This window comes from Capra hircus, chromosome 13, assembly GCF_001704415.2.
Source record: "Capra hircus breed San Clemente chromosome 13, ASM170441v1, whole genome shotgun sequence".
In the NCBI taxonomy this organism is placed as follows: Eukaryota; Metazoa; Chordata; class Mammalia; order Artiodactyla; family Bovidae; genus Capra; species Capra hircus.
Window position 1 is genome coordinate 36,052,789 of NC_030820.1, and position 20,782 is coordinate 36,073,570.

Genomic DNA, 20,782 nt, shown 5'->3' on the forward strand with positions numbered 1-20,782 from the left:
ATAGAAAATTAATTACAATGGTGTTAGTCGCTCAGCCATGTCTAACTGTTTGTGACCCCATAGACTGTGGCCTGTGAGGCTCCTATGTTGATGAAATTCTCCAGGCAAAAATACTGGAGTGAGTTACCATTTCCTACTATAGGGGATCTTCCTGACCTAGTGATTGAACCTAGGTCTCCTGCATTGCAGGCAGATTCTTTACTGACTAAGCCACCAGGGAAGGTACCAGGGAAGGAATTACATTGGTACCTGGATGATATATTTTTTAAAATGTTGACTAAATTCTCTTACTGTTACATCAGTATGTTAAGCTCAGACTATGGTGTTTATTAAGAAAGTTTGTTCAGTGTTGTTATTAACAAATGTGAATAGACACATTTATGCCTATGTAAGCGTTGTATAACTATTGAAGTTTATTTTCCTAGGAAAACTACCGAGCTGCAATCAAAGCTGAAAGGATAATTGAAAATCTGGTAAAGAACCTGAACAGTGAAAACGAACAGCTGCAGGAGCATTGTGCCATGGCCATCTACCAGGTACAGTGGGCTCTCCTGCGTGGAGTTTAAGGTGGTGTTTCACGAGGTCCCATTGCCTGGGGGTGGGATTCAGGAATCTACATATATAAGAACCCCTAGGGATTTTGATGCACACATAGGTTTGAGAACTACTATTCTATTATGATGTGCTTTGTGTAAAATAGCCAGATATGTACATGGTGGCTCTGTGTTGCCTTTCATATGTCCTATTCAAACACAATAATTTTGGGAAATACATCTCCCACCAAGATGCGATAGATGAATGAGTATGTGTATTCCTGTTTCACCTTTTTATTAATTTTATCTTTCTATTTATTTGCTTTTTAAAATCTACATTAACTCTTTGTGAGTTACAAGTTCCATAGTATACCAAAACACCAGATTAGAATGGTAAAGGGGACGGAGAGCTGGCCTTGACAGATTCGTCTCTGGCTGGCTACAAGCAGCACCAGTTTCTGCCTAATCAGAGTAGATTTCCTAGAACTTATTTTAAATGTGCAAAGTGAGAGAATGAGCCAGAAAGGTGGAGTCAGAGGAAGGTTCATGTCAGTGAAGGGTTGTGTTAGTTTTCTGGAGTTGCCATAACTGTACATGAGTGAAAGTGTTAGTCGCTCAGTCGTGTCCAACCCTTTGTGACCATATGGACTGTAGCCCACCAGGCTCCTCTGTCCATGGAAAGTCTCCAGGCAAAGATGCTGGAGTGGGTTGCCATGCACAGTGGGTGGTTCAATGACAAGAAAGGAGGTTTCTTCACAGTTCTGGAAGCTGGAAGTCTCAGGGGAGGTGTCAGTAGGATTGTTTCCTTCTGGGAAATCTCTCCTTGGCTTGTGGACGGACATCTTCACATTCCCCTGCCCTCGTCCCTCTGTCTTCACATGTCTTCCTCTGTGGCCTGATGTCCTCTTCTTATAAGGACACCTGGCACTCTGGATGCAAGCCCACCTCCGTGATCTCATATAACTGTAACTACCTTCATCACATTCTGACATAGGGGGGTGAGGCCCTCAACGTCTGAGTTATGAGAGGAAACAGCTCACACATAGCAGGGATATATCAAACTTTTGTATTTTTAGTTTTTATGTAATTTTAAGTGTTACTTTTCATATACAGTTATCACAGAGCTTTCCAGGTGACAGTAGTGATAAAGAACCCACCTGCAAATGCAGAAGATGTAAGAGACTCAAGTTTGATCCCTTGTTCGGGAAGATCCTCTCACAGAGGGCCTGATGGCCCACTCCGGTATTCTTGCCTGGGAAATCCCACGGACAGAGGAGCCTGGCGGGCTGCAATCTATAGGGTCGCAAACAGTTGGACATGACTTAAGCGACTAGCATGCACAGTTATTACAGAATCTTGGCTGTATTCTCATGTGGTACAGTGCATCCTTAATCCTGTCTCGTCCACAGTACCTTGTCCCTCCCCCTCAATCACCCCCGTGATGCCCCTCTCCCCAACTGTAACCACTAGGCTGGTCTCTAGATCTGTGAGTCTGCTTCTTTTATGTTATATTCATGTTTGTTGTACTTTTTAGGTTCCACATATAAGCAACAGCATACAGTATTTATCTTTCTCTGACTTACTTTATTTAGCATAATGCCCTTCAAGCCCTTCCATGGGTTGTACCTGGCACATATGGTACATAACATGCAGCCTACAACCTTAGAGACCAACTGTATGCTTAGAATATAAAATCTCTGCTATATTTGTCATCTTTTGGCTTTATAAATTGGGAAGCATCATGAGTTGGGAACAGCTATGCAGTCTTCCCCGGTGTCTCAGATGGTAAGGCATCTGCCCGCAACGCGGGAGACCCAGGTTCGATCCCTGGGTTGGGAAGATCTCCTGGAGAAGGAAACGGCAACCCACTCCAGTACTCTTGCCTGGAGAATCCCACGGACAGAGGAGCCTGGTAGGCTACACCCCATGGGGTCGCAGAGAGTCAGACACGACTGAGCAACTTCACTTTCACTTTTCACTACGCAGTCTTAGTGTTATTTCAAAGGATAACACAAACATACGGATAAACATGTATGAATAAAATGTCGGTTGCTGTCCCTACCACCCGCTGCTCTAGCGTCTGTTGGGGAAATTCCTTACTTTGGGGGTTATTAAAGATCTGGCTGAACTCCCTTCCCTCATCTGTCTTCTCTACTGTGTTTTCCCAAGGCTGTGGGTTACGTCACTGCAGAAATTCTCCAGCCATGCATGTGGTTTTCTAGGTTCCTCACTGACCTTGCCTCTGTCTTGGTAGAAGCCCAGATTACCCCAGAACTGGCTTGGGAGGTTAATCCAGTATATAAACACTGCTAATATTCCCAAAGCCATGTAAAGGAAGAGAGACACTGTCAGATAGTGGTCCGTATAGACTAGAATTATGTCTTACTTGAAGGCTCCTTCAGAAAACGACACCCTTTAAAAAGTAGTTTCGTGGCAACTAGATTGGCAGCCTCTTTATCAGTCACTGAAAGCTTGATAAACCTTGACCATGACAGCGTCTGACTTGGCTTTTTGTGTAGTGTGCGGAAGACGAGGAAACCCGCGACCTGGTTAGGCTGCATGGAGGACTTAAACCCCTGGCCTCCCTCCTCAACAACACTGACAACAAAGAGCGGTTGGCCGCTGTCACAGGGGCCATATGGAAATGTTCCATCAGCAAAGAGAATGTGACCAAGTAAGAGAAGGCATTCAGTGTTTTGTATTAACCTATGGCCATCAAAACACATCCTTCCATTTTAATGCTATTTTAATAGAGTTGATTCTAATGCTACTCCTATAATTTTGAAAGGTGCACATTCTGGACTAAATGAAATGAAAGTGCCTGCTTCTCACCCCACCACCCGGAAATGATTTTCATGCATTAATAGAAGGAAGGGGCTGACGTATTCTCCCCGTTCCGTGGGCTGTTTTGCATGTGGGCAGCCGTTTAAATGAGAAGCACCCTTGATATTTCCTGTAGAGACCCTTCAAGGTGAAAGAATGAATTTCCCACAGAATCTTTAGACAAGGAACTGGTTTTATTCTTTTTCTAAAGATAAACTAGATGAGTCAGCTAAAGACCAACTAACCAATTAATCTTCAAGTGTAGTCATTTTCAAATACGCTTTCATTGAATTTTAAAGTATTTGTAAACTTTATGATCATTTGATTAATTTTAATCTTTGAATTTATCTTTTTATATATTTTTAGAGTTTACACACTCTATGATGGATGTTCTAGGCAAGCTTTTTCCTATCTCAGGGTGATGATTTTCTTTGACAAGAAGTTTACATGTTCTGTCTAACACAATGATGATTTATTTTGCTTTGTTCATGTAAAATAATTCCTGAAATGTGAGGGGAAAACCCCTAGGGCAGTGAGATTGTCGATGCTCAGATTTGAAAAAAGTTATAGTTGTCTCAGAGGCTGTACAGGGTGGTACTTAAGAGCAGAGACAATGGATGTGGATGCAGGCTTCACTGTTTACCAAGCTTCAGATTAGCCTTTTGAAAATGGGGGTAATAATAGTATCCATATCACAGAATTGTTATAATGACTGAATGAGCATATATTTAGCATTTAGTACATTTTAGCTATTAATATTATCACTAAGATTGCTATCAGCTAACATCAGAAATAACACTGTTCACCTCTTTCCTTCCCTTCCTACCCTCTTTTGCTTTGTGATGAACTCAGATTTCGGGAATACAAAGCCATCGAAACCCTGGTGGGACTTTTAACTGACCAGCCCGAGGAAGTGCTTGTGAATGTGGTTGGTGCGTTGGGAGAATGCTGCCAAGAACATGAGAACAGAGTCATCATCCGGAAATGTGGTGGCATCCAGCCACTCGTGAACCTCCTCGTTGGGATAAACCAAGCTCTACTTGTCAATGTCACAAAAGCAGTAGGTGCTTGTGCGATAGAGCCCGAAAGTATGATGTAAGTGATCCTCAAGGCTGAAAGGTTTTGAGAGTGTTAGAAGGAATGCTGAGAAGTCATGGAAGAGTGTCATCTCTTAGAACTGGTGTGCATGAGTGATGAGAGAGTAAAATGCGCTTGTAAGTAACCACAAGGTGACCAAATCGGACTTACAAAGCCAGATTGTTCCCTTGAATAAGCTGGAGGGTACTGACTAAAATACCCAGTGATCAATCAAAAGAGTGGTGGAATTATCATTAGGGGAATCATCTATATTTTATAGATATTGATAACAGTAATATAATAATACAACTGACAAAATGAGAAGAGTGGATGAGTAGGTGTGCAAATTCTGTCTTGCACATAAATAAATCAATAGATAGTATTTAAAACAGAAGTTTTATCTATCTATCCATGTGTCCAGGATGTCTGGCTCTAGGTGAGTGATCACACCATCCTGATTATCTGGGTCGTGAAGATCTTTTTTGTATAGTTCTGTGTATTCTTGCCACCTCTTCTTAATATCTTCTGCTTCTGTTAGGTCCATACCATTGCTGTCCTTTATCGAGCCCATCTTTGTATGAAATATTCCTTGGTATCTCTAATTTTCTTGAAGAGATCTCTAGTCTTTCCCATTCTGTTGTTTTCCTCTATTTTTTTGCATTGATCACTGAGGAAGGCTTTATCTCTTCTTGCTATTCTTTGGAACTCTGCATTCAGATGCTTATATCTTTCCTTTTCTCCTTTGCTTTTTACTTCTCTTCTTTTCGCAGCTATTTGTAAGGACTCCTCAGACAGCCATTTTGCTTTTTTGCATTTCTTTTCCATGGGGATGGTCTTCATCCCTGTCTCCTGTACAGTATCACGAACCTCCATCCATAGTTCATCAGGCACTCTTTCTATCAGATCTAGTCTCTTAAATCTATTTCTCACTTCTACTGTATAATCATAAGGGATTTGATTTAGGTCATACCTGAATGGTCTAGTGGTTTTCCCTGCTTTCTGCAATTTCAGTCTGAATTTGGCAATAAGGAGTTAATGATCTGAGCCACAGTCAGCTCCTGGTCTTGTTTTTGCTGACTGTATAGAGCTTCTCCATCTTTGGCTGCAAGGAATATAATCAATCTGATTATGGTGTTGACCATCTGGTGATGTCCATATGTAGAGTCATTGCCGGGAGAAATATCAATAACCTCAGATATGCAGATGACACCACCCTTATGGCAGAAAGTGAAGAGGAACTAAAAAGCCTCTTGATGAAAGTGAAAGAGGAGAGTGAAAAAGTTGGCTTAAAGCTCAACATTCAGAAAGTGAAGATCATGGCATCCGGTCCCATCACTTAATGGGGAATAGATGGGGAAACAGTGCAAACAGCGTAAGACTTTATTTTTTGGGCTCCAAAGTCACTGCAGATGGTGATTGTAGCCATGAAATTAAAAGATGCTTACTCCTTGGAAGAAAAGTTATGACCAACCTAGATAGCATATTCAAAAGCAGAGACATTACTTTGCCAACAAAGGTCCGTCTAGTCAAGGCTATGGTTTTTCCAGTGGTCATGTATGGATGTGAGAGTTGGACTGTGAAGAAAGTTGAGTGCTGAAGAATTGATGCTTTTGAACTGTGTTGTTGGAGAAAACTCTTGAGAGTCCCTTGGACTGCAAGGAGATCCAACCAGTCCATTCTGAAGGAGATCAGCCCTGGCATTTCTTTGAAAGAAATGATGCTAAAGCTGAAGCTCCAGTACTTTGGCCACCTCATGCGAAGAGTTGACTCATTTGAAAAGACTCTGCTGCTGGGAGGGATTGGGGGCAGGAGAAGAAGGGGACGACAGAGGATGAGATGGCTGGATGGCATCACTGACTCTATGGACGTGAGTCTGAGTGAACTCTGGGAGATGGTGATGAACAGGGAGGCCTGGTGTGCTGCAATTCATGGGGTCGCAAAGAGTCGGACACGACTGAGCAACTGAACTGAACTGAGCTGAAATGATTTTTTAAAAATAATTTTATTTATGGCTGTGCCGGGTCTTTGTTGCTGCTCAGGCTATTTTTCAGTCGCAGTGAGCAGGGCTACTCTCTTGCTGTGGTGTGCAGGCTTCTCTTTGTGGTGGCTTCCCTTGTTGGTGGCTTCCCTTGTTGCATCACACGGTCTTAAGGGTGCGTGGGCTTCAGTAGTTGTCGCATGTGGGCTCAGAAATTGTGGCTCTAGGGCTCCAGGTACAAGTGAAGTAGTTTTGATGCACGGGCTTAGTTGCCCTGTGGCATGTGGGATCTCCTTGGACTAGGGATCAAACCTGTGTCTCCTGCATTGGCGGGAGGATTCTTTACCACTGAGCCACAAGGGAAGCCCTGGAATAATTTTAATGATTATTATTTCTGCATGGTAGTATTTGGGATCTTTGTACTTTCTTTTTTACATTTTCTACACAATTTGTATGATAAATATGTATCATCTTTAAAATAAAGTTCTCGCTTAGTACCTTGCACAATCTCATTTTCTCCTGAATAGTGTACAGTGGTTCAGAGTATAGATTCTGGAGGCATTGCCTGGAATGCCAGTCTCATCACTTACTATGTGTCCTACAGCAAATTATTAAAGTACTTGGTGCCTTGGCTCCTAAATATATAACTTGGAGACAGTCATGGTACCTGTCTCATTGGATTGTTGTAATGATTGAGTGAATTAATGTATGTAAAGTACTTGATAATAGTGTTGGGTAAGTGTTGGCTAGTATCATTCACATAGCAGTAGCTTTAAATAATAGCAATTTAAACCAATAATAACACAAATACAAAATTAAAGTCAGAGTGCCTAGTATCTGTACTTGTCTATAGATGAGTCCATTTCTCTTTTATCAAATTAATCATGTTATTTAACTTGCTAGAAATCAAGAATAAGAGGATCTTGAATGGGTCTTCTCAGCCGCAATCAGGAATTTTGAGGGTGTGACATACACATGTTAGTAGGTGATTATAATTCAGGCCTTTGTGTATTGTGCTAAGCTTGGGTTTTGTTTTAAAGTTGGTTGAAGTTTACTAAAGGATTTTAGGCATAACCTGAAACAGAGAAGCTTATTTAGGAAACCATTGTGGGCCAGAGGTGAAGGTGGTTTACACTAAGCATATGGAATATAATATATAATACTAAAGAATGAAAAAAGTGAAGGTTAAAGAAGAACAAAATAAGAGAATAGATAAAACCAGGTGAAAGACTGAGCATGAGTCGCAAAGAAGAGGGAGGAGTCATGGGTGATAATTAGGTTTCTGACTTGGATAACTATGAATAGATGAGATGGATGTTTGTACCACTTACTGATATAGGGAATGTAGCTGGACGAATGGTGAAGGCAGAATGAACTTCACTAGGGCAGAAACAAAGCCAGTTTGTTCATCATGGTGCATTCATTGTCTAACTCAGTCCCAGGCTCAGGATAGCCTCAACAAACATTTATAAGTACACGGAATGAATGATGAATTCAGTTACATTCAGTACACATTGAGGTTTTGTGGTGATGATAACTAGTCAACTGGATATTCATTCATGTCTAAAACTTAGGATAGAATGTGGGTTGGGCATGTAGTATTATGAACATTTGGCAGCTTAAGTGATGAATATATGTGAGGTTGTGAGGAAGAGAAAGAAAAGGGAAAAGAAGACGAAAACAGAATCCTATTCAGCCTGCTCTTCTAAGGAGAATGAGTGGACCAGAGAAGAGGTGCCTGTAAAGAAATAGCAAAGGAACAGCCCCAGCTGTGAGGGAAGCCAGAAGAACAAGATACTGAAAAATACAAAGGGAAGAGAGCCTGTAAGGGGAAATGTGGTCAAAGGTGTCAAATTTTGTGACAGAGTCTCATAAGATAAAGACTAAACTGTTCTTTCTTGTGCAACAAGGAGGTTGATGAACCCTCTTGTACTTGTGGATATGGTTTTCTTACAGATATTTTTAGAAACACACAAAGTCAGTTTTAGAAAACAGTGTTTTGAGTTTGGTAAGGATCCAACAGCGTTATATGTGGTGTCATATTTCAGATGTGGCTATTATTGCTAGATTTGTAGGATTTATTGAGTCTTCAAGCTTCAAGTTAAATGGTAAGGAAATGACAAATTCCTCTCTCTTGTGTAAGTTTTAAATAATTCATAGGTTAGGAACTTATTTTAATGATTAGCAGTTTTATGTTGCTTTTTGAGATGTCTGTGGCCAAAACTTAGGTGTGGCATATGAGGGTAAACATCTATACACATAGCAGAGTTTTATTAGCTCTGTGATAGAATGCACAATTCTCTTCCCATATCTATTTTTCAGTAAGAATACAAAACATGTTAAAAATAACAGTTTAGCTACTGAATCAAAAATTGTTTTTAAGACACCAGTGATTTCAGAAAACTTTACTGACTTTTCTCAGTACATCAGACTAGTTAAAGACTCAGTATAAATAGTTTCATATTAATTATTCCCTTCCTGAGGACCTGACATGAACAGCCAGTATCCTGATGTATTAGGTTCATGAAAAAGTAGATTTATTCATGCTGGATTTTCTTTTTTTGTTGACTTGTTAATGCCTATTTGATATGTACAGAATTCATCTGGAGGTAATTTGTCCTTCAAGTATATAAAAATCACACGAACGTTGCAAAAAACTGTTAACGCTTATGTTTTGGGAATGTAACTTTCACATAAAGTACTATAAAATTTCGAACGACTGAAAGGTATTGACGCTAAAAACTTACACGTCTAAAATTTCTTTTCCATACCTCAGGCTCTTTACTTACCTTTAGAAAATTAAAAAAAAATTTTTTATTGAATTATAGTTGATTTACTATGTTGTGTTAGTTTCAGGTATATAGCAAAGAATATATATAGGAAGAAAAGAATCTGAAAAAGAATATATATTATAATATATATTCTTTTTCAGATTGTTTTCCCATATAGGTTATTCCAAAATATTGAGTATAGATCCCTGTGCTATACAGCAGGTCCTTGTTGTTTATCTATTTTATACATAGTAGTGTGTATATGTTACTCCCAATTCCTAATTTATACCTCCCACTCCTTTCCCTTTGGTAACCATGACATTGTTTTCCTGTCTGTGAGTTTGTTTCTGTTTTGTAAAGATAAGTTCATTTGTATCATTCTTTATTAGATTCCACATGTAAGTAATAACATAGAATATTTGTCTTTCTCTGCCTGACTTATTTAATTACTGTGATAATCTCTAGGTCCCTCCACGTTGCTGCAAATGACATTATTTTGTTCTTTTTATTGCTGAGAAATAGTCCATTGTATATGTGTACCACCTCCTCTTTATCCTCTCCTCTGTCAGTGGATGTTTAGGTTGCTTCCCTGCCTTGGCTATTGTGGATAGTACTGCAATGAACATTGGAGTGCATGTATTTTGTTGAATTATAGTTTTGTCTGAATGTATGACCAGGAGTGGGATTGCAGGATCATATGATAGCTCAGTTGTTAGTTTTTAAGGGAACTTTCATACGGTTCTTCATAGTGGCTGCACAAATTTACATTCCCACCAGCTAAACTTTTATTTTGAAATAACACTAGACTTACAGAAAAGTCGCAAGAATATAGAATGCGTGGAAAAGAGAGTTCCCATATGCCCTTAACATCCTACACACCATGGTGAAATTATAGAAACATTTTATTTGTTCAAGTCTAATGTTTTAGAATTTGAAGAGTGTGGTATGTGGGTTTTGTCCTTTTTTGTTCAGTTCATTTCCAAGTATTTAATCTTCCTTATTGGTGGTATAATTTTTTTTTCACTGCTATTATGTTCTTCAATTGGTTGTCTCTATGAAGGAAATGGTAACCCACTCCAGTATTCTTGCCTGGAGAATCTCACGGACGGAGAAGCCTGGTAGGCTACAGTCCACGGGGTCACAGTCGGATACGACTGAGTGACTTCACTTGACTTTGCTTCACTTCATGAGAACTGTTGAATTTTGTGTATTAATGCTATATGCTGCTACCTAACAGAATTCTCTTATCAAGTTCACTTTATTACTGATTTTCTAGCACAGTTGTTGACTTACTATAGCACATGGACCAAATCCTGTTTTTGTAAATAAAGTTTTATTGTAACATACTCACACTCATTCATTTCTGTATTGTCTTTGATGACTTTTATGTTACAAATGGAAGAGTTGAGTAGTTGTGACAAAGACAAATAACCCAAAAAGACTAATATACTTGCTCAGTTCACTTCAGTTCAGTCGCTCAGTCGTGTCCGACTCTTTGTGACCCCATGAATCGCAGCACGCCAGGCCTCCCTGTCCATCACCAACTCCCGGAGTTCCCTCAGATTCACGTCCATCGAGTCCGTGATGCCATCCAGCATCTCATCCTCGGTCGTCCCCCTCTCCTCCTGCCCCCAATCCCTCCCAGCATCAGAGTCTTTTCCAATGAGTCAACTCTTCGCATGAGGTGGCCAAAGTACTGGAATTTCAGCTTTAGCATCATTCCTTCCAGAGAAATCCCAGGGTTGATCTCCTTTACCAGGGCTTAATTTTTAAAAATTGCTGAGTTCTTTCCTAGGATATTCCTGAGGAAGTTTTATGTCTTCCTTATTAATTCTTATTCTTTAGGTTGATTTCTTGTTTGATTTCATTAGCTGATTTCATACCACAATGCTGACTAGTGGCTTCCCTGGTGGCTCAGAGGTTAAAGCATCTGCCTCCAATGTGGGAGACCCAGGTTTGATCCCTGGGTCGGGAAGATCCCCTGGAGAAGGAAATGGTAACCCACTCCAGTATTCTTGCCTGGAGAATCCCATGGACAGAGGAGCCTGGCAGGCTGCAGTCCACGGGGTCGCAAAGAGTCGGACACGACTGAGCGACTTCACTCACTTCACTCAGTGGACATTACTGGTTTTAGTGGACATGCCTTTAGTGCTATTTTATTAGGTGAAATAATGTCTTGAGGACTAAGGTATATACATTTTATCATATTTTTCAAAACCTCTTAATTTTTATTTTTGAAGAGTGGTTTTTAAGTCATGTATATGTATGGAAAAGACTTTTCCCAGAAAAAAATAGGTATTAGATTTTGTCAGAGATCTTTTTAAGCATTTATGGAGATTATGCTCCATTTGCTCCAGTATGATTTTCCCTTTATATCTATCAACATCATGAATAATACTCATGGGTTTCCAAACACTGCACCAACCTTGCATTCTGGGAATAAGTTTCACTTGGTCATGATGTGCTGATTTCTTAATGTGGTATAGGATTCTGTTTGCTAATCTTAGTATTTCAATAATGATATCAAGTTAATTTTGGTCTGTAGTTTGTTTCTTTCCCTTCCTTTCTTTTTAAAAAGACTATCAAATTTAGGTGTCAGTATTATACCTGCTTTAAAAAGAAATTACGAAGTTTTCTTTTATTTCAGTGCTCTGGAATAATTTTTTGAACAATGGGATAAAGGTTTGGTAGAAGTATACTGTCCAGTCATGTGGGCCCAATCTGTTTGTGTTTTATTAGTTCTTTATTGGTTTCCTCTAGTTCTTCTATGAAATCTGATCCATTTATGCTTTTTACTCAAATGGGGTCAGTTTTGGCAATCTGCATTTCCTCATAAAATCATCAGTTTCATTTACATTATCAAATTTATTTAAACAGTGATCTGAAAAGCAATGTCTTATGATTTTTAAACTTTGTCTCTTTTCAATGGTTATTTCCGACTTGTCAATTTATGTTTGTGTGTGTGAGCTTTCTCCTGTTTTTTCCCTGAGCAAATTATCTGGTATAGTTTCCCTATTTTGATTTTTTCTGGAAAAAAATTAATTAATTAGATACACTGTGCTTTTATTCTCTACCTCATAAATTTCTTTTATCTTTATGTTATCTTTTTAGAGTTTATTTTTTAACTATTTTTCTAATTTTTTGAGCTTGGATGATATTTTATTTTATTTTTTTGGCTGTGCTGTGCAGTTTGTGGAATCCTAATTCCCTGACCAGAGATTGAACCCAGGCCACCTGTGGTGGACTGTGGACTCCTAACCACTGGACTGCCAGGGAATTCCCTCGTTTCATAATAACAAAAGTAGTTTGTGCTGTGAACATTTCTTTGACACGTCTTTAAATGTCCCTTGTAGATTCTGATAGGTAGTGATTTCATTATCATTATTTTTAAGAAATTCTTTAAATTCAATTTGCATTTTCCCTTTAGACCATGTGTTGCTTAATGGAATTTTTTTTAATTCCACAAAAGGGAAGCTTTTTATTTTTTGTTTATTTTAGCTATTTCTTATTATGTTGCAGTTTTCTCAGAGTGTTTTATTTCTACTTTTTATGGAACATACTGGTATTTCCTTTATGACTTACTATAAGATGAATTTTTACAAAATATCTACAGGTTCTTTGGGTGAAGATATATTCTCTTTCAACAGAGGCTAGAAGTGAAGTGAAGTTTTAGTTGCTCAGTCATGTCCGACTCTCTGGGACCTTATGGGCTGTATGTAGCCTGCCAGGCTCCTTTGTCCATGGAATTCTTCAGGCAAGAATACTGGAGTGGGTTGCCATTTCCTTTTCCAGGGGATCTTCCTGATCCAGGGATCAAACCTGGGCCTCCCACATTGCAGGCAGATTCTTTACCACCTGAGCCACCAGAGGTCAACAGAGGGTACATAATGAAACAGATCTTAAGAATATACAACAGAGGGTAGAATCTGATGTATATTCTGAAGATCTGTTTCATTATGTTAGATAAGCCCTCTATCCTTACTATTTATTTTTCATGCACACGATCTGTCTCATACTGAACGTGGTGGCATTATTAGCGTGCTTCTACCTGTGTTACAGCTCATATAGCTTTTGGTACTTAAAGGCAGGCTCTATATTATTTGGTGCATAAATGTTCTAATCATTGTGAATTATAGCTTTTAAGACTTCAAGAGCTCTTCTTTGTCATGTTTAATGGGTTTTGGCTTGATTTTCTACTTTGATATAAGAATCTTTACCCCTGCCCTCATATTTTTTCCATTTCTGGGAGTATCTTGGCCTACCTTTTGTTTTTAGTCTTTCTTGAACCACATTCTTTTAGGTGTGGTGTCTTATGTAGTCTATAGATGGGTCTTGCTTTGTACATCAAATTAAACATATTTTTAATAATGGAGCTAAAACCACATACACTCATTGATGTTTGGTCTCATAATATTTTATAATTATTCATATTCTGTTATATTTGCTCTTTTCTTTATTTCAGTTTTGCTAGATGTAAAATTCTTGGTTCCCATTTTCTTTCTTGAATTAAAAAAAAAGTCTGCTTCATTGTTGCCTTACTTCATACGTTTCTTGTGAAAACTGTGGTATTAGTCAAATTTGTTCTTCTTTGTGAGTTTTTTTATCTTTTTGCTTGGAGGCCTTGAGAAATTTTTCTTTACCTTTATGATCTAATACTTTTACTCGCATCTCCAGGTTTATCTTAGAGTTCATTGCTAATCATTTGGTTAACCTGAAATAGAATTAATACAGAAAAATCAGGATAAATGCTTTTTTCTCCCTTTGAAAAAGTCAAATTTCAGATACATGAGTTGTCAGGAGCCCTGGCAAATGCCAACAGTGATGATAAAGGCTGTTTTTTGGACTTAGTAGGAACTTATATATCCTCATGGTTTACTTCAGTCTCTGCTGTTAATTTTAAGACAGAATTCCTTCCATACATGATTCAAAACATGCTAAAGTTCTAATGTCTCAAGGTTTTCATTACTTAAGAATAACCTTAAACCTACAGATCAGCTTTCAGCTGTAAGTGCCTGCCTACATGCATGCTAAGTCACTTCATTCGTGTCCGACTCTTTTGCGACCCCATGGATTGTAGCCCACCAGGCTCCTCAGTCCATGGGATTCTCCAGGCAAGAATACTAGAGTGAGTTGCCATGCCCTCCTCCAGGGGATCTTCCAGACCCAGGGATCAAACCCCCATCTCCTGTGGCTCCTGCATGGCAGGCAGCTTCTTTACTACTGAGCCTACAAAAGGGTTAAAGTTCATGTTTTTTTAGAAGATAATCAAGAAAAATATTTATATTAATATTCCGTAAATGCCCAAGATTCTAAGAAGTTTTACGTAACATTTTGCTAAATAATATACTAATTTCCTACAATTTATCCTATAAAATATTTTCCTTCCACACATTATAAAACAAACATTTGCTGAACTGATTGTTACATAGTCCAGTGTTATGTGATCATGTAATGAAAGACTCTTTTATAAAACATATACACAAGGATAGAATTAAAACTTACCATGGAATCTGTAACTCTAAATTTCCTGTCTTCTGTGGTTTAAACATAATTATGTTGCATTTACGTAGTTTTTCTTTTTACATTGGGCTTATTTCTTCTTTTTAAAAAGGGGAGAAAAAATAAAGCTATGCATGTTTGCATACAAACAGGCCACTCAGAAATTTCATTTACCACAAAACCAGTCCTTACGACCTTTTAGGGCTTATGCAAGATATAAAATAGAATATATGTTTCATATGTTTGTGTCATTAAGAATATTTTTCCTTCCTTTTTACATTTTTTGGTTATTTGTTTCTCATCTGCATACTTTTAAAAGTATATGAATCTAACTAAGATACCAAAATGCCACATGAAAAGTAATTATGTGAGTCATTTTATCTTCTGAGTCTTAGTTTTCTCATTTTAAACAAGCTCTGAGGATGTTTAATTTGAAGGTTATATGGATTTTATTTATCTGCATTATATATCTTATTCATCTAGTTGTGATGTGCATAAGTTCAATAGCTGAATAAATTAATTGTTCAGTATTATTTCCTGTGTATGAGAGAGTGTGTGTGTGTTTACAGTGAAGTTAAAACACATTTTTTAAGCTTTTAATTTGTAAAATGTTGTATACATAAAGTACATGTATACGTTAGTGTATACATTAGCAAGTGTATACATTAGTAAATTTTAAAAAGGGAAGACTCATGTACCTGCCCCCCAAGCCAAGAAGCAGAATATTGTTGTTGCCTTACAAGACCCCCTAGCTGCCTGTCCTTCTCCCAGCCCACCCCGTGCCCACCTCCCTGCAGGCTGGGGAGAGCCCACTCTTACCTTTTATGGTAATTTTTATCTTGCCATGTTTTATACATTTTACACTTGAGAATGCCTCCCTTTAAAGTATAGTTCTGTTTTATTTCTATTTGGGAACAAATGGAAGCATGTAGTATGTGTTTATTTTTGTCTGTTTTTTTGGTTCAAAATTATAGGTTATTTTAATACTTAACTGTTCTGTTTGATGCATTTTAACAATTGTATACAATCATATAACCACCAGCCAAAAGAAAATGTAAAACATGTCCACCCAGGAAAGTGCACTCATGCTATTTACCAGTCAGTCCCCACCCTAACCCCAAGCCACTTTCTCATTTCCATCACTATAGGTTAGTTTTGCCTGTTCTGGGAGTAGAATTTCTGATTCATTGGGTAGAAGTTTAGCTTTATTAGAAACTTCCAGATAATACACAACTGTGGTTGTACAATTTTACATTCCCATTGGTGCCAAAGTTTAGGGTTCCTTTTTTTTTTTTTTTAAATTTAGTCCTTCTAACAGAGAAGGCAATGGCACCCCACTCCAGTACTCTTGCCTAGAAAATCCCATGGACGAAGGAGCCTGGTAGGCTGCAGTCCATGGGGTCGCTAAGAGTCGGCACGACTGAAGCGACTTAGCAGCAGCAGCAGCAACAGGGTAAAAGGGCTTCCCAGGTGGCTCAGTGGTAAAAGAATCCACTTGCAATGCAGGAGATGTGGGTTCAATCCCTGGGTCAGGAAGATCCCCTGGAGGAGGAAATGGCAACCCATTCCAGTATTCTTTCCTGGAAAATCCCATGGACAGAGCTGTCTGCTGGGCTACAGTCCATGGGGTCATAAAGAGTTGGACAAGACTGAAGTGACTGAGCATGCATGTGCACAGACTAAGCTTAATGTTCGTAGGTTAGATGTGTTAAATGTGTTTTCAATGTATGATACTTTTGACTTCCGATGGGTTTATTTTTGTTAGGATATAGCTGCATCATTCAGTTGAGAAAGATCTGTGCAGAGATAAGAAAGTGAAAGTAAAGTCGCTCCGTTGTGTCCTACTCTTTGCGACCCCATGGACTGTAGTCTATCAGGCTCCTCTGTCCATGGGATTTTCTAGGCAGAAATACTGGGGTGGGTTGCCATTTCCTTCTCCAGGGGATTTTCCCAACCCAGGGGTTGAACCTGGGTCTCCCACATTGTAGGCAGACACTTTACCGTCTGAGCCACCAGGGAAGTCACAGAGTTAAGAGGGGAAAGTCAAATGAGACCTTGAGAAAGCAACCAGACAAACTCAGATGGTGGGACTTTCTACAGCAGTCTTCCTCTTTTAAGAGTCAGTGCCATAAAAAAATATTCTGGATTAAAAGAGACTAAATAGATATATCAAAAACATAGTGTATGATCCTTATTTGAATCCAGGTTTCATTTGCTGTTTTAAAAGCTCTAAAGGAAGTTTTGAGAATTGGGAATATTTGAATCTGAGCTGGATATTTGATTATATCAGGGAATTACTTTTACCTTTCTTAAATGCAAGAATAGTATAATGATAATGCAAAAGATTGTGCTTATTTTTAAAACATGAAAGTTTTAGTTATATGCTGTTGTATCTGCTGCAAACAGTTTAGAAAAAATGAATACTCATTGATAGAAGACACAAGTAGATCAAATTTTGAAGGCTGTGTCTATTGGTGCTTATTTTTACTGTTTTTAAGAAAACTCTTAAGTGTGTTTGAAATTTTTCATAGTGAGAAGGGAGGAAAAAAATAAGATCAAAACTTTTTTGCACTTGTGGGAATTAAATTAACATAACTTTTATGGAAGACAGTCTATTGATACATATTTAACTTTAAAATATATAAAATCCTTACCTATTGATTCCATTTCTCAGTGTTTGTCCCTCTTGTTCTGCCCACGTTGCCTCCTTCCCTGCCCGCTCATCTTCTTAGCCTGCAAATGCCTCTTTCATTTCTCTTAGTCTATATACATATAATTCTGACATTTCTGATGAAGTTGAAATAGGGATTTAAATTTACTACTAAAATGTGGAATTCTTGCAATATTCTAATCAATAGTGTATGATAAATCTCTGTTGTCTAAAGTAGAACCATTTATTTCACTGATCACATAGAATGTCAGTGCAAATTTATTTAATTGAATTCAAATCCAAATGAACTATATTATCTTTCCTATCTCTACAGATAACGTAGTGCTCATATACTCAAGTGAGGCTGTATGCCTGAATAAAATCAGAATTTTTTGGTTCAATACTTTATATTTCTAGTGTATATTAGTAAGTTTATAGTATACTCTGAATAAATATCCACTTTAAATCTTGACTTAGCCTAATACTGGATATAGATAGAGCCACGGATCAATCTAAGTTTATCTGCGTGTTTATTAACCTCAGAAATGAAACTAACATTAATTGCATATCTATTTGTAATTATATTGGATATCTCATTAGTAAGGTAATATGACCTGATTTTAATAGATGAGGAAATTCAAGCTTCAGGAGATTAAATATTTGCCCAATATCGATTCTAGGTAGTAGTCCTGGTATTTGAATACATGATTTATAATTATCTAGTTTCAATTCAGTTCAGTTCAGTCACTCAGTTGTGTCCGACTCTTTGTGACCCCATGGACTGCAGCATGCCAGGCTTCCCTGTCCATCACCAACTCCTGGAGCTTATTCAAACTCATGTCCATTGAATCAATGATGCCATCCAACCATCTCATCCTCTGTCGTCCCCGTCTCCTCCTGCCTTCAATCTTTCCCAGCCTCAGGGTCTTTTCCAGTGAGTCAGTTCTTTGCATCAGGTGGCCAAAGTATTGGAGTTTCAGCTTCAGCATCAGTCCTTCCAATGAGTATTCAGGACTGATTTCCTTTAGGATGGACTGGTTGGATCTCCTTGCAGTCCAAGGGACTCTTAAGAGTCTTCTTCAACACCACAGTTCTTATGCTCTTACAATGGATACACGCTTAGGTGTTCATTACTCTTAAATTTATTCCTTTGTCTATTTTGTAATTTTTGAAGAGTATCCACTTAGTCATAATCATGAAAAAAAGAAAAAGTGAAAGTGTTAGTCACTCAGTTGTGTCTGACTCTTTGTAACCCCATGGATGGTAGCCTGCCAGATTCCTCTGTCCATGGAATTCTCCAGGCAAGAATAGTGGGTAGCCATTCCCTTCTCCCAGAGAAGGCAATAGCACCCCACTCTAGTACTCTTGCCTGAAAAATCCCATGAACAAAGGTCCATTGGGTCTCTAAGAGTCGGACACAACTGAGTGACTTCACTTTCACTTTTTACTTTCTCATTGGAGAAAGGAAATGGCAACCCACTCCAGTGTTCTTGTCTGGAGAATCCCAGGGACAGGGGAGCCTGGTGGGCTACCGTCTATGGGGTTGCACAGAGTCGGACACAACTGAAGTGACTTAGCAGCAGCAGCAGCAGCAGCAGCAGCAGCAGCAGCAGCAGCATTCTCTTCTCTAGGAGATCTTCCTGACCCAGGGATTGAACCTAGGTCTCCTGCATTACAGGCAGACTCTTTACCATCTGAGCCACCAGGAAAACCCCCAGTGATAATACCTATCATAAATCATATGATGACAGTCATATAAGTCATAATCATAAAACCCCTCAAATACAGATACAAATGTAAATGGTATCCAGTAATGATTTACAATGTCTAACTACTTTGAGAAAGAGTTTATTTTACTACTCCAAATGTTTAGGGATGTTTATAGTTTCATCAGACCACTGTTACAAAATTATTCTTTTATATCCAGAAGGGTGGTTATATGGATGTGACCAAGCATAGGAACATTTGCATTGGTTCATTTTATTTCTGCTTTGAGTGAACCTTCCCTCACCTGTCTTTAATGCACCCATCTAAACCATTTGCCTTTTTTTCATGAAAGTAAGAAAAGATAAATTGTTTTATTTGCTTATACAATAAATACGTTATACAGCATTAGTTAAGCCACTTTACCTGTTTTTGTTTTTTAATGAAAGCACTTGAGTAGAGGTTCACTATGACAGCACTAATATCTGATGACTGTAATGATGACTAACTTCCACTTTAACACTTATTGAGAATGAGTTCTTCTCCATGACAAGGACTACCTAGGTACTTGGTCTCTTATCAGTTCAGTTCAGTTCAGTCACTCAGTCATGTCCAGTTCTTTGTGACTCCATGGACTGCAGCATGCCAGGCCTCCCTGTCCATCACCAATTCTTGGAGGTTATTAAAACTCATGTCCATTGAGTCAGTGATGCCATCCACCATCTCATCCTCTATCATCCCCTTCTCCTCCTGCCTTCAGTCTTTCCCAGCATCAGGGTCTTTTCAGATCAGTCAGTTCTTCACATCAGGTGGCCAAAGTATTGGAGTTTCCACTTCAGCATCAGTCCTTTCAATGAATGTTCAGGACTGATTTCCTTTAGGATGGACTGGTTGGATCTCCTTGCAGTCCAAGGGACTCTCAAGAGTCTTCTCCAACACCACAGTTCAAAAGCATCAATTCTTCGGCTGTGAGCTCTCTTTATAGTCCAACTCTAACATCCATATATGACTACTGGAAAAACAATAGCCTTGACTAGATGGACCTTTGTTGGCAAAAGTAATGTCTCTGCCTTTTAATAAGCTGTCTAGATTGGCCATAACTTGTCTTCCAAGGAGCAAGCATCTTTTAATTTCATGGCTGCAGTCACCATCTACAGTGATTTTGGAGCCCCCCCACCAAAATAAAGTCTCTCACTGTTTCCATTGTTTCCCCATCTATTTTCCATGAAGTAATGGGACCAGATGCCATGATCTTCGTTTTCTGAATGTTGAATTTTAAGACAACTTTTTCACTCTCCTCTTTCACTTTCATCAAGAGGCTCTTTAGTTCTTCTTCACTTTCTGCCATAAAGGTGGTGTCATCTGCATATCTGAGGTTATTGATACTTCTCCCGGCAATCTTGATTCCAGCTTGTGCTTCATCCAGCCCAGCATTTCTCATGATGTACTCTGCATATAAAGTTAAATAAGCAGTGTGACAATATACAGCCTTGATGTACTCCTTCCCAATTTGGAACCAGTCTGTTGTTCCATGTCCAGTTCTAACTGTTACTTCTTGACCTACATACATATTTCTCAAGAAGCAGATCAAGTGGTCTGATATTTCCATCTTTTGAAGAATTTTCCATAGTTTGTTGTGATCCACACAGTCAAAGGCTTTGGCATAGTCAATAAAACAGAAATAGATCTTTTTCTGGAACTCTCTTACTTTTTCAGTGATCCAATGGATGTTGGCAATTTGACTCTG

General features: G+C 38.6%; 1 protein-coding gene across 1 annotated transcript in view; it reads left to right on the forward strand.

Moving 5' to 3' along the window:
- Positions 1-20,782, forward strand: part of ARMC4 (armadillo repeat containing 4) — a 171,130-nt gene that overhangs the window by 80,822 nt on the left and 69,526 nt on the right. The window contains exons 14-16 of the mRNA XM_018057216.1: positions 426-536; positions 3,053-3,207; positions 4,209-4,451. Of these exons, the coding sequence (XP_017912705.1) occupies positions 426-536; positions 3,053-3,207; positions 4,209-4,451 (509 nt within the window). The remainder of the gene's footprint in view (positions 1-425; positions 537-3,052; positions 3,208-4,208; positions 4,452-20,782) is intronic.